This window comes from Monocercomonoides exilis (assembly GCF_001643675.1).
Source record: "Monocercomonoides exilis strain PA203 chromosome Unknown scaffold9-1957334, whole genome shotgun sequence".
Lineage (NCBI taxonomy): Eukaryota > Preaxostyla > Oxymonadida > Polymastigidae > Monocercomonoides > Monocercomonoides exilis.
The window spans coordinates 991,620-1,004,763 of NW_027150554.1; the positions used below are offsets into that span (position 1 = coordinate 991,620).

Consider the following 13,144-nt stretch of genomic DNA (forward strand, 5'->3'; position numbering starts at 1 on the left):
TCATCCTGCTCTCTCTTCGGATTGTTGTGCGGCGACAGCGGAATCCCATTCAGCGCGCTTGCAATTCTTTCTTCTGCCTTTTCCACCTCCTTTGCTTCCTCGTATTCTCCGCCTTAACTTAAGTTCCTCATCCTCCTCCTTCCTTCATCCATTTCTCTCGCCCCTTTCTCCTATTTCCTTCCTCCCTGCTCCATCCAAAGTGTTCTTGCACCTCACGCTTTTCCAGCTTCTTCACCTAACCAGGAGTTAATTGAGCAACCTCTTCACACGAACCTTAAATATTCTCTTCTCCTGCTTCTTTTGCCCAAGCGACATATGCTTCTTTTCTATCACCTCATTGAACAGCGCCTTCTGCTCGCATATAGTCTTTATGTGCACATTCAACAGCGCAATCAGCATCTTCGTTTCCTTATCCATCTTGCTCATCTTCTACAGCACTGTTGCATCCACTCCTCCTTCACAGCCAATACTAACACCACCACCACCATTTGTCCCAACTTCTTTCTTCTCTGATCTCTTACTGATCCCAGATCTCGTTCCCTAACTTCCACCACCTCATCCACTATCGTTGTTTGCTTTTCTCACAACACTCACTCCGCTCCTCGCTTTTGCAACAACAGCCTTCCAAGAGGAATCCAGCTCATGCATCATAGCGCTGCCACCGCAATACTCGCTGCAAACTTCTCTTTGTGCTTTTTACACAGCCCAACAGCGGAATCAACGAAGCCTTAGACAGAATTATTCGTCCACACACACACATTAACAAAGAAGACGTAACAAGGAAAACTTCAATTTCCTGCATCGACCCCTTGCTGTACCAACTCACCACCACGCCCTGCTGCGTCCATCGATTCTTCACTTCTCAATCCTCATATAAATCAGTTCCGCCCACTTCTTCATCGTCACTAGCTGCTCCTTCACCTGCTTCACCTGCATCACCTCTGAGTTGTGCTTCTCGCTCAGCTCCGGAATCTTCCTCTGATCCATCCAGATGATATTGGCCTTCTCCTTCATCTGCTCTGTCAGCCCGCTCATCCGCTTCGCCTCCTTTTCCTTTTCCAACTTCTTCTTCTTCTTTTCTTTCTTCCAGCAAATGCAACATAATCGCTGTAGTCGATAGAACCACATCCTCCATCATCAGCTCCTCTGCCCCACCGCCTCCAGCGCCTTCTCCGCAATCTCTCCCACTTCATTCACTGCAACCATTCTCCTCCTCATTTTGTTGTCCAGCTTCATCACTCCTCATGCCTCGACTGCTTCGATCGGTTCACCAGCCATTCAATGGTCAATGGAGCCAGCGATGGATCAGGCGCATTGCAGATTAACAGGAACGCGTTCACATCAACTACTGTTAATATAGGCTTCTTCGACGACTTCTTTCTCGATAAGTTCTCAAGAAATGGGAGCAAAGCAACAAGAAGAATGAAAAGTATTATTCATTGAATTGACACAGCACGTTCTGCTCAGCAGAGCACAGCAAGTCAACATTGAAACCTCGCAGCGTGTGCAACATCCGCAGCGACAGGAGCAGTGACAGCTTCATAGCCATCCAGCTTTTGCAGCTCAGCTGCTTTCTTGGCAACTATCCTCAGCCGCCTAACGATTTCATTCATCCATGCTACTTCAAGCGTTTATGAATCCTCCACCTTCCAGGCATCCGAAGGGTAAATTGGTAGTACAGACGAAGATGCTAATAACTGTACATTCCCTGTCACATTCTTCTCTTCTCTTATTGGACTCCGGAATGGTAAAGAAGATCTGCGTGCTGCTCCACTCGAAGAAGACGAAGAAGACAAAGGTGCTGAGCGAAGAGACAACTGAATCGCTTCCACTCCCGCAATAAGCTTTTTGATACAACGCATCGCACAAAATTGCAGTACCTTTCGTGTCATAAAAACAAAGTCCATATTCAAATAAGAAACGTCAATTATCACCGAAATCTCATCTTTTTGATCTAATGGAAAAGAATGAACAGAATTTCTTTTGAAAAGACTTGAAATGAGAAAAAAAAGATGAGAAAAAAAAGAAAATGAAAAGTTGAAAGCTATTTAAGACACAATTCATGTTTTGATTCAAAACATGAGATACCATTTCTTTTTTGAATTTTTTATAAAAGGACATTAAATACAAGAAATTATATGTTATTCTTCGTTTATTTCTTATAACCTTAATAACTACTCAATGTTAACAACTTTTTGAATTTCTTTTTATTTCAATGAGGATAGTATTGATGAAATCTCACTGTTTAATAATTTCTTTACAAAATATTCAAATTTAAACAAGTTAAAATCTATTTATCTTTCAACATAGGAAAATACTGAAATAGAAGTCTCCATTCGCAAAATCAAAACGTAGACTTTAACAGTTGAAATGAAAACAAAGAAATATAAACATATTTTTCTGTGACTTCAAAAAACAAGAAAAAAAAATTTAAATCATAAAAGTGATTCAATAGTAAATTGGGTATTTGAAATCTATTTTATTAAAACGCAATATTTGGGGATAGGGTGGCAAAACTCAATAGAATAACATTCAGTAATATATAATGGTAACGGAATGATCAAAATATTCTGATCTTTTATGATCTGATTTTCAGATCAATTAATATTTTGTGATTAGAACTTTAACTAATTTATTCAATAAAATTTCATCTATAAGATCAATTTGAATTTTGTCCTCCTTTTTTGAATTGACAGAATCAATTCTGATATGTCTCAATCTTGTTTGTGATCAATAATTAAAAATTTATATAACAAATTTGATCAAATTTGTTAAATATTTAACTTGTATTTTGATGTTGAGCAATTTATTTTAATTAACATGGGGGAAAATACGGACTTTCAAGCTTTTTTTGCACAAAGCATGAAAAAATTGTTTCATTTATAACATAATTAAACTTAATCAAATTTCAAATAAATTCGATTTTCATAACTGGAAACAAACATCATTGATATAATAACATCATGTTTTGTGACATCAAACATATTTCAAAAAAATAAACACATTTATTTCGAAAATTTTGATCACAAAAAATTCATATAAGTTGCATAATATTTCAATGAAAATGCCTGAAGTTAAATATTTTGTCCCACATTTTTATCCGTTTTTCGCATGGCAGTTTGTTACATATTAATAGTGTGTATTTTGCTCTTCAATGTGAAAAAGACCGAAAATGTTGATGTTATTTATATTGTTTTATAGTGCGAGACAGTCAACTGTGAATGTTTTTGCTCTTTGAAACTTTAATATTCAACGACTTTTTTCAAATTCTCCCAATCTTATATTTCTCATTCGCTTTAATCATGTTTTTGAAATTTATTAAGTGTTTCAATAAAATTTTCTTTACAGATATAGATTGCGCACAAAATACCGGACATCGCACAAAATACCGGACAAAATATAAATTAATGGGTTGTTCTATTTTTTGGTTTTAATAGAACTGAAATATTTATTTGATAAAAAGATAAAATAAATAACATTGAGTTCAAAATTTGACTCTTTCTTATTTATCAAAAAATATATAATTTGTATATATTTATCCCATTAGATCAAAAAAACTTACAAAAAATTGTCAATGGAGGAAGACACGTTTGAAAATGGAAGTTCATTGTTGCAAAAATCAAAGCTTTTGGAAAAACTGACTGAAAATATCGATTACGATACTGCAATAATTATATTCAATGAATTGGAATCTCTTAATCCAGAAAATGTACCTATCATGTTGAAATATTTACAAGAGCTACTCACTCGTTATTATCCGAAATACTCATCATCGAGAGGATTGCAGTTGTTTGTTAATTTCAAAAAATCAAGAATAGATGAATTAATAAAAATGGCAAACAAAGAGCTAAAAGAAAGAGGAAGGCCAAGTGCAATATCAAAAGAAAAGGAGGAGGAATTGGTAAAGCTTTGTATTGAAAAATATTACAAAGGATGTCCATTCACTATTTCCTCATTACAAACCTATATCAATTCAACTTACAATTTAAGCATTTCCTACTCTTTCGTTCGTAAGTTTCTGTTGAATTACAATGACAAAATAAAAAAAAGGCTTGCAAAGCCAATGGAAATAAAAAGAAAAGAAGTGAAGCAATCGTTTGGTCGAGAGTATGTTAATAAATTAGAAAAAATTTTAGAAAATGTGGAACCACAATTTGTTTTTTGCGTTGATGAAACTGGCATTCAAGAATACGTAGACGCAAAAAAAATGAAAGTCATTTGCCCAAAAGAAGTGGATGATAAGAATGTTTCATATACAGTTGTTAGAGATGGAAAACTTGTTTCTTTGATTGGGTGTATTCCTCTTATTGGTCCTTCAGTTGTTCCCATGCTAATAATTAAAACTGCTACTGTTCAATCTATTATATTTGGAGATTTGCTTGATGGAGTGGATGTAGTCATCAAAAACTCATCCAAGGGTTATTGTACTTCACAGATCTTTTTGGAGTGGCTTAATATTTGTTTTATTCCACATATTAATAGGATGAAGGATGAAGCAAACAAAAAAACGGTTCTTATTGCAGACGGCTTTAAAGCACATTCAAGCGACGAAGCTCTTCGTGTAATGGAATTAAACAAGATATGTATTATTTTTATTCCGCCACATTCTTCACATTTGTTCTCTCCTTTGGATTTGGTAACATTCTCTAATCTGAAAAATAACTTAAAAAAGTTACGATCATTATTCCCATCAAGGCAGCAGGCACATGTCCTTGCCGGTATTGTTAAAAGCTATCAATTATGTACAATTCCATTCACAAACAGATCTGCATTTCGCAGAGCAGGCATCATATTGAAAAATGAAGATGGAAAGCAAAAAGTTATAGTGGATCAGTTTCGAATGGCTCAACATATAGAAATAATGTCAAAGGATGAAAATCCATCTCAGTCAATTAATGATCAAAAAGATGAAAAAGAAGAGATCAAGAAACAGGATAAAGAAAAGGAAGATAATAAGGAAGATGAAAAAGGAGATGAAAAAGAAGAAAAGAAAGAAGAAGAAAAGGAAGAAGAAAAGGAAGAAGAAAAGGAAGAAGAAAAGGATGAAGAAATGAAATATTGGAAGGAATGGATAAATGATCATCCATCGTATGTTGTCGAAATGTTGATGAAAAAGAGAGACAAGATAAAAAAACGCGAGGAAGATTTAGCGAAAACTAAAAAAAGAAAACATTCATCAAAAAAAGAAAAAGATAAAGATACATCACAGGAAGACGATGAAGATGAATGTTATTTTCGTGTGAAGAGAAAAAAGGTAGGTGATCCCACTGATAGAAAAACAAAACGATTGAAAGCCAAACGTTGCAAGAAGTCAGGAAGTGATTCTGAGAGTGCAAAAGAAATAAATCAATTTCGACGAACAAGATCTGTCAAAACTCAAAAAAGAATTGACATGTATTTATATGAAGATTCATTCACAGAGGCAAGCACATTTCATGATAGCACAACCACAGAGAATAGCGAAGATTCTTCGATAGAGTATTCATCTTCTTCTTTTGAAAAATAAACTTTCCAATTGGATATTATCTTCACAATGATGAAAGTGTTAAATGTTAAATTGATCAAATTAATATCTCAATCATTTTTTCACAATTTTTAACACGCTCATTTCATTATTACGAGTTTGACGAATAAGATATCTGATAATAAATATTTTCACTCTTTATCTGATAAGACAATGTTTAAAATATGTTCTTTCTTTCTTTTTTTTTTTTTTCTGATATGATCATTCGAACAATCATTTGTTTCTTTAATCATTATTCGTCAACATTTTTTGATCAATACTCCTTTTTAAAACAGTCGATATCATATACTTTAAAGTTAATACCACTTTTGCACCTCCACACAATCTGTTTATCATTAATCCTATCGCATATATCGGAAGTGAAACAATTAGAATAACTCCTCGAAGACTGGTTTTATTTGTTGCAAACAGTCTTCACTTCCATGAGGCGAATGTGAAAATTCAAATGGTGGAACTAGCCATGGAGGAGCGCTTTATGCTTCTTGTACAAATGCTCATCTATCTATTAATTTCTGTTCATTCAACAATTGTTCGATCACAGGCGATTATGCTGGTGGAGCGTTATACAGTTACTGTTTGCAAAATGAGAATATTTCAAAATCCAATTTCACAAACTGTTCTGCTCCTCATGGAGGAGCAATTTGTATTGATGGAAGACAATCATCTGCTGTTTATTCATTTTCTGAAAACAGAGTGGAAAGTTGTTCAATAACAAACTGGTGTGGAACTGGTTGGTATTTTGCGCTTCAAACTATTTCAACAAATGGTCAATTCCTGTTTTCCAAATGCAGGTGCATCGAAAATACTGGTGGAAATTCTGCTGATGTTATTTCATTCAATTTGCCTCCTCAAGAAAAGCCAAATCTCATTTTGATTGATGATTGCCTGTTCATCGATAACATAATGACAAGTTCAACAGCTTAATAAAGAGGCAAATATATTTGCTGTTAATATTATTTCATTTGGGCGAGGGGTACGTAATTCATTTCATATTCTTCATTAAATGAAATCTTATTTCAAACGAAACATCGAATTGGAGATATGAAATGGAATTTGCAAACAAGGAAAATAATTGAAAAACATGGCTTCTGAAAAGGTTAAACAATATGGAAGAACATTTATGTTAATATTTTATTAACAAAGTGAAAAAATGAAGAAAAGCAAACAAATATGAAGAAACGATCAGCATTATAGAAAATACACTCTCTCAAACAATTGCTGATGATGAAACATAAGCAGAGTCAACGATTAATGATTTTATTTCGCAATAAACATCCATCTCTATCAGTATTAACATGTCATTCTGTCGTAGCAGTTATCAGAAACTTGCAGATGATTAAATAAATGAAACAGAGAATCTTTCTGTGTATTAATTTATTCATTTGTATTAATTGAACAAGGTGATATCTACTAATTACTTCATTTGAGAATATATTTTTTGTAACTATTTTACAAATGAGGACTTTTTGTATCTGTATTGAAATTGTTGATGAATTTTATCTTCCACACCACACATTCAAAACAAGCAAAGCCACTTTTTGAGCTTTAAGATTTTTCCTTTTCTTTTTCTAATATTATTTTCCATATTTGCAATATCAATATTAATGCTTTTATCTTCAAAAGTGCAATTTCTTTTCAAATAATCTTCGTCCTCTCATTATTTTCAAATAATGATCATTGATTCAATTCTATTAACCAATTGTCTTTGAAAAGAAAAAAAGGAGAAAAAAACCTCATTTTTTGAAAACAATTGACGGACTTACAATTTTGTTACAATTTTAACGTTTGAATTGTCGTATTTTAAAATTGAACGTCACACATGAAATAATTCGCTATTTCTTTTGTCTGAGATGTTAGAAAATATCTGGTAAACAAGAAAAAATAAAAGAATGTACGGTTTTTTTTTTTCAAAACCAAAAAAAAAAAAAAAAAAAAAAAAAAAAAAAAAAAAAAAAAAAAAAAAAAAAAATGAAAATAGAAAAAATTTCAATCAAGAACTATAAAGCATCAGGAGCTTCAGCCGCATCTTTTATCTCACTTTTGTGAAGTTCTCAGCCGACAATGCAAGCGTCGGAAGAGATATGTATTTAGTGTGTGAATCATTTGTCGGTTTTGTGAAGGAACCCTTGTTCGCCTTCATGGGAAACATCACTCAGAAAGACAACTCGGTTGTTGGACATGATAGAACAGAAGCATTCGGTGATTGGGATTTCGATTTATTCATATTTCTCGATGGAAACTTTGCTGACTCAGTGTTTGTGGATGGAATATCTGGAGTGGATAATGAATATTGTGGATTAGAAAAGGCACCTTGTAAGAATGTGAACAACGGAATGGGTCATTTGAAGAAAACGCTGAATGTTAAAGATGAAATAATTCTGTGTGAAAAATCGAATATTTCTGGATGCGTGGACGTTGGCGGAATGTGTATAAAGGCAAAAACTGAGACAATTGTGCAGATTGAATGCCAAAGGGAAGTGAGTGGCACTGAAGAAGAATGTGTTATGAAATCAACATCGATTACAGAAAAGAAGTTCATAGGGATTGTTATTCCATCGAGTTTTAACATAACAATCGCATCGGTTTAAGAATCAATCATGAAAAATCACAAGCCGTTCATGATGAAGTGTGAGATATATGTTGATGGTGGAATGAAAAGCACAAATGCTTTTTTTTTCTTTTGATCAAATCGATAGTAATATTGGTTGAACTGGAGTTTGGAACAATTTTTGATAAGAAATCAACTGTCTGATGTTTTCATATTATCTTTTATCTAGAAGTGTGAATGAAGGATGAAATGAAGTGTAATGAAGAATCAAGCGATATGTCAACAAAAAAAATGATTGTGGATTGATTGGTTGGATGATGATGATTTCATAAGTTTTGCGAAGACTATCCGTTTATGATGGCTAAAAACATCAAAAATCTTTTCTTCACAACATAAAAACACAAACGATCAATTCTTTCACAAGTTAATTTGTCAATCTATCAGAAAAAGACTTTTTTAACAAGCATTTTTAAAAATATTTATTATACATTTTGTATCTCAAATAATGGTATTGATCAAAATATATCACGAAGATCATTTCTTTCTTTCATTTCTTAACAGACGCAACAATGATCAAGAAAAATCAAACGATCAAATAAAAGGTTTGTTATATTGATTTCTTTGCTTTAAATCCATTTCTTATTAACAATATTGTTGCTATTATCTTTTCACAGTCATTTTCTTGAGGGGATTGCTTCTGTTTATTGTAAGACTTGGTATTGAATCATTTTTTTTTGTTAACTTCATTCACACAAAAATGTTTCCTAATTATTTCACTTGTTTTTTTCTTTTATAATAGCTGTTTTTAACCGCCGATCTTAATCGATTTTCATGAGATCACAACGTTTTTTGATTTTAACAAACAGTTGTTTTGCTCGATTTCTTGATTTCGTTGTTTTTTTTAGAAATCCTTTTTATTTTTTATAATATTCACATTCATAACTTGTTAATGAATTTTTTGTGTTATTTTGTGATTATTGTTGATTTAATGAAAAAGAAAAATATCGAAATTCATTTATATTTGAGGAAATTTGTGTTATATTTTTATTTGCGTGTGAATGTGTAATTATATTAATCACTTCATTCTTTTAATAGGAAATAAATATATCTGTTCATATGTTCATATGTTTGTTTGTTTGTGAATCAGTGAATTTTTTACCATTGAACGTTTTATTCAAATAACAATTAAAACAAAAATGTGATTGAATAGAAATAACTACAAATCATCAATAATTTAATGGGTTATTATTAAGAAAGTTATTGAAATAATCGGAAAAAACTTCCAAAATTTAATTGCATAATAAGAAAAGATGTTGTTTATTTGACGTTATAACAAAATTTCAATTCTCCCTTTATAGTTAATGTTGTCCGGTATTTTGTGCGATGTCCGGTATTTTGTGCGCAATCTATATTTAAAATTAAGTTTTAATTGTTACGATTTATTACCTTTAGCATATCAAATTAATCATCAATAAAGAATGAAAAAAAATATCCTTTTATCTTTGTGTTTTTATTGTTTGAACAGCAGCAAATGTTGAATATCGGATTTTGAAAACATCGAATTAATGAAACTTTGCTTTTTGAAAAAGAAATCACAAATTTTTTGATTCTAGTGCCTTTTAAATGCTTTGTTTTATGAAGATCTTTTGATAACTTCGAACAGAAAAACAATCAAAAAATATGATCATTTTCCCAAAAGTGAATCAATCTGCTTTGACTTAATCAATTCAAATAAAAACAATTCATTTCATATTTTTGTCTCTCTTTTTGGCTTCGTTTAGGAAAATACCATGTAATTCATACAAACTGAATAAGGTCTATTTTTCAAAAAAAAAATACCCATATTTATATTTTTTATTTAAAAATTTAATACAGTGAAGCTCGGTTATTATTACATCTATTGTAATCAAGACCGCGAATAATCACATTATTTCGCGCATCAAAAAATTTAGCATTTTTCCATGTGTAATTTCATCGGTTATAATCACACTAAAATCGTGAAAAAATGAATTGTGATTACAACCGAGCTTCGCTGTGTTTCGTTTTTATCATTTCACTGTTTGAAAACAAACATTTGAAAAACGAATTTCTCTTTCTCTTTCTTTTGTTTATTGTTTTTTTTTCAAATAATATTGTTCACAGCTTTTTCTACATTTTATTTTTGATAAAACTATTTCTCCAGTTCACAAGGAAACAAGGAAATACATTTTTTTCTTTTTTTTTTTTCTTTTCTTTTGTTCATGCAATTTGTGATGATTTTCTGAATATCATTTCTTTTCATCATTCATGACACAATGATCCATTGACAACAAAGCTCAAAATGCAACAATCCACAAAATATGTCAAACCTTAAGGTATCATCTGTTCTTGTTTTCAGTTTCATTCTTATCCCCAAAAAAACAACTAAAACATCTTCCGTTCACTCATTCAATCTGCCAGATTTCTTTTCCTCTTAGCCAAAGGATTTGCTATTTATTTCTTTGGACAAAACAATGTGATTCTAAAAGTTAATGATTTTTTGAAATAAATATCATTCTTCAAATAATCTGTTGGTTTGATCAAAAAGATTCAAAAAATTTCCACTTCTAGCCTCATTCAAATAATTTTTGTGGCTTCTTTGCATTTTCTTTTGTACTTTTTTTTTTTTTATTAAGTAAAAACAAAACAATTTGTATCGAAATCGTTTTTATTTTGCAAAATAATCAATATTGTTTGTTTTTATTTTTTATTTTGTTATTTGCCAAACTTTGCACCTCTTTTTGAATATTTTTTGGAACAAGCAGAATGAATTTGCCAAGTGATGATAAATGTGAAAAAGAAGTTCAGGCAATGACCAGAATAGAGCAGTTTTCAAGTTTGTTCTTTTATTTGGATTAAGCAATTCTGAACAAAAATTTTGCATTTTTTCAGTTCCATTTACAGAATTGTTTTGTGAATTGGAAGGTTGCATAGAAGATGAACAAATGCCGAAAATCAAGGAAATGAAAAGAATGGTGGAAGAAATGAAAATGAAAGAATTCAAATCAGTTTTCACAAAAGAACTGTTCGATACAATAGGCAAAATGATTGAAGAAAAGACGTTGCCATTGGAAAGTGCACTTGTGTTATTGAAGTTCATGGGATGTCGCAAAGCGCTGAAAGACATTTCAGATTTGGCATTTAATGAAACATTCTTTTGCAAAAGAATGAAAGAGATGATAATTGATGAAAATGAGAAGAAAAGCAAAGAAAAGAACGAAAGGCGTCTGATTGACATCTGTGAATGCTATCTTTTGCTGAATGATGATGACATTTCAGATGAATTGATATCAATCTGTGTGCCTCGCCTCCTGAAAGCTGCATTGAACAAGGAGGGAAACGAGGAGACTCAAAAAGAAGTGGAAATAGCGTAGTTGGCTTTGAACAATATTGGGTATCACGTATGACCACTTCTTTTTCATTTTTGATGTTATTTATTTATTTATTCATTGATTTTTTTTTTTTTTTGTTTTTTATTTTTTCTTATTATTTATTTATTTTTAATTCTGATAAGGAAATCAAAAAAGAGCTGTATTTGAATAAGATTACAGAAATCATCAAATATCATCAAGAACATCGCCATCTGACTCATCTTGCATATCAATATGTTTGGGAGTTTTTGATTGATCGACATTGGAATGATGAAAGTATTGAAAAAGTGTTTGTGAATGAGCTGCATTTTGTGAAAGAAGCAAGAAGAGAATTAGAAGAACTCTCAAAGTGTATCGACTGGAAAAGAAAAGAAGAGAGAAAAGGAGAAAGGGAAATGAAGGGAGTTTTTGCTATCGAGAGATGGATAAATACTATTGATAATTGCTTATACTTGTGCACGTTGCAGAACGTAGAACGTGCCGGACTCATCAGCAGCATTGTTCAGGTGTTTAGAGCATCAAGAGATAATTACCCAGATACAAGGCGTCGATGCATTGATTCATTCAAATTTGAAGCAGCAATTGGAAAAGTAAAAATTTATGACTTGTTGAAAAGCGGAGCTATTGGTGCTATTTTTGAGGAGATTCAGATGCCAACAATTAATGATGATCTGATAATAGCTTGCTTGGATTTCTTTTCGAATATTTCGAAAAGACTGAAAGAAAAGAAAAGACATAAAATGGTAGAAGCTAAAAGAAAGGCAACGAAAATGAAGGTGTTTGATTGGATGGAAGAGGAAGGATTTGAAGATAACATCACAATCCTTTATGGAGAAATTTCTTTTATAAACGACAGAGATGATTATGAATTTTCTTTGAATATTTCAGATTATTTTTTGAATATTTGAGAAAATGAAACTCTCTTTGTTAACAAATTTTAATTTATTTTTATGAATTTAATTATTTATTTTTGATTTTATTGATTAATGGTCCAACAAAACTTGAACCGTTTTTTGTTAAAAAAACAAAAATATTTTTTTCTGTGTTATCTGGTTTTGGCTGTTTAGTTAATGTTTGAAGAAATGAGATTCTTCACGTTTTGATTTTCACTGTGCTTGTTTTTTCTTTTTTGATTATTCCTTTTATCCGCAAACGGATATTTGCAGCCTTTTCAGTTGATTATATTTGTTGAATTGCTTGATAAATAATCAGCTGATGATGTAAATGTTTGAGAAAAAGAGAGTCATATTTATTTTTTAACTCAAAAATTGAAGTTTTTGTTTTTGTTTTTGTTTTTGTATTTGTATTTGTATTTGCATTTGCATTTGTATTTGTAACTCCAAAATTACCCACAATAAAAATATTGCAAATTTTAATTTATTGAAAACAATATTTATCAAAATTTCATCCAATATTAAATGCAATTGGAAGCAGATATAACATTTTCTCCATTTTTCAAGAATATTACAAAGTTTGCTTGAACTAAAGATGAAATCAAATTAATTTGTTGATAAAAATCAAAGCAGAAAGTTGCGAAAGGAGAAGAAATCAGAAAGATTCGAGAACTCGAGTTAAAAGTTGAATGTTTTCAGACTCAAATAGTTAAATTGAATGAAAAAGTTTGAAAAACATATACATTTAGTTTTTTTAATATTTGCTTTTAGAATGAAAAGAATGAACAAC

The 13,144-nt window shown here is 31.3% G+C and overlaps 4 protein-coding genes across 4 annotated transcripts; 3 read left to right on the top strand and 1 right to left on the bottom strand.

Annotated features, from left to right (window-relative positions):
• Positions 1-862: 862 nt before the first annotated feature.
• MONOS_13723 (uncharacterized protein) lies at positions 863-1,102 on the bottom strand (the record flags this gene model as incomplete). The annotated part of the gene is made up of 1 exon (XM_067866452.1): positions 863-1,102. One exon carries the CDS (start codon positions 1,100-1,102, stop codon positions 863-865), a length of 240 nt encoding a protein of 79 aa, XP_067732461.1.
• Positions 1,103-4,207: 3,105 nt separating this feature from the next.
• MONOS_13724 (uncharacterized protein) lies at positions 4,208-4,487 on the top strand (the record flags this gene model as incomplete). Its single annotated transcript, XM_067866453.1, has 2 exons — positions 4,208-4,418; positions 4,483-4,487. The coding sequence occupies 2 exons, from the start codon at positions 4,208-4,210 to the stop codon at positions 4,485-4,487; spliced, it is 216 nt and encodes a 71-aa protein (XP_067732462.1).
• Positions 4,488-7,605: 3,118 nt separating this feature from the next.
• On the top strand, positions 7,606-8,112 carry MONOS_13726 (uncharacterized protein; the record flags this gene model as incomplete). The annotated part of the gene is made up of 1 exon (XM_067866455.1): positions 7,606-8,112. The coding sequence occupies one exon, from the start codon at positions 7,606-7,608 to the stop codon at positions 8,110-8,112; it is 507 nt and encodes a 168-aa protein (XP_067732463.1).
• A 2,591-nt stretch (positions 8,113-10,703) lies between these two features.
• MONOS_14057 (uncharacterized protein) lies at positions 10,704-12,393 on the top strand. Its single transcript, XM_067866825.1, has 4 exons — positions 10,704-10,782; positions 10,856-10,926; positions 10,983-11,491; positions 11,605-12,393. The coding sequence occupies exons 2-3, from the start codon at positions 10,857-10,859 to the stop codon at positions 11,462-11,464; spliced, it is 552 nt and encodes a 183-aa protein (XP_067732464.1). The 5' UTR covers positions 10,704-10,782; position 10,856; the 3' UTR covers positions 11,465-11,491; positions 11,605-12,393.
• The last annotated feature ends 751 nt before the right edge of the window (positions 12,394-13,144 follow it).

Bases quoted from the DNA above. Each gene is read 5' to 3' on its own strand.
- MONOS_14057 (XM_067866825.1), top strand. From the start codon at position 10,857: ATGAATTTGCCAAGTGATGATAAATGTGAAAAAGAAGTTCAGGCAATG. The intron at 10,927-10,982 runs GTTTGTTCTTTT...GCATTTTTTCAG, and splicing joins CAGAATAGAGCAGTTTTCAA to TTCCATTTACAGAATTGTTT.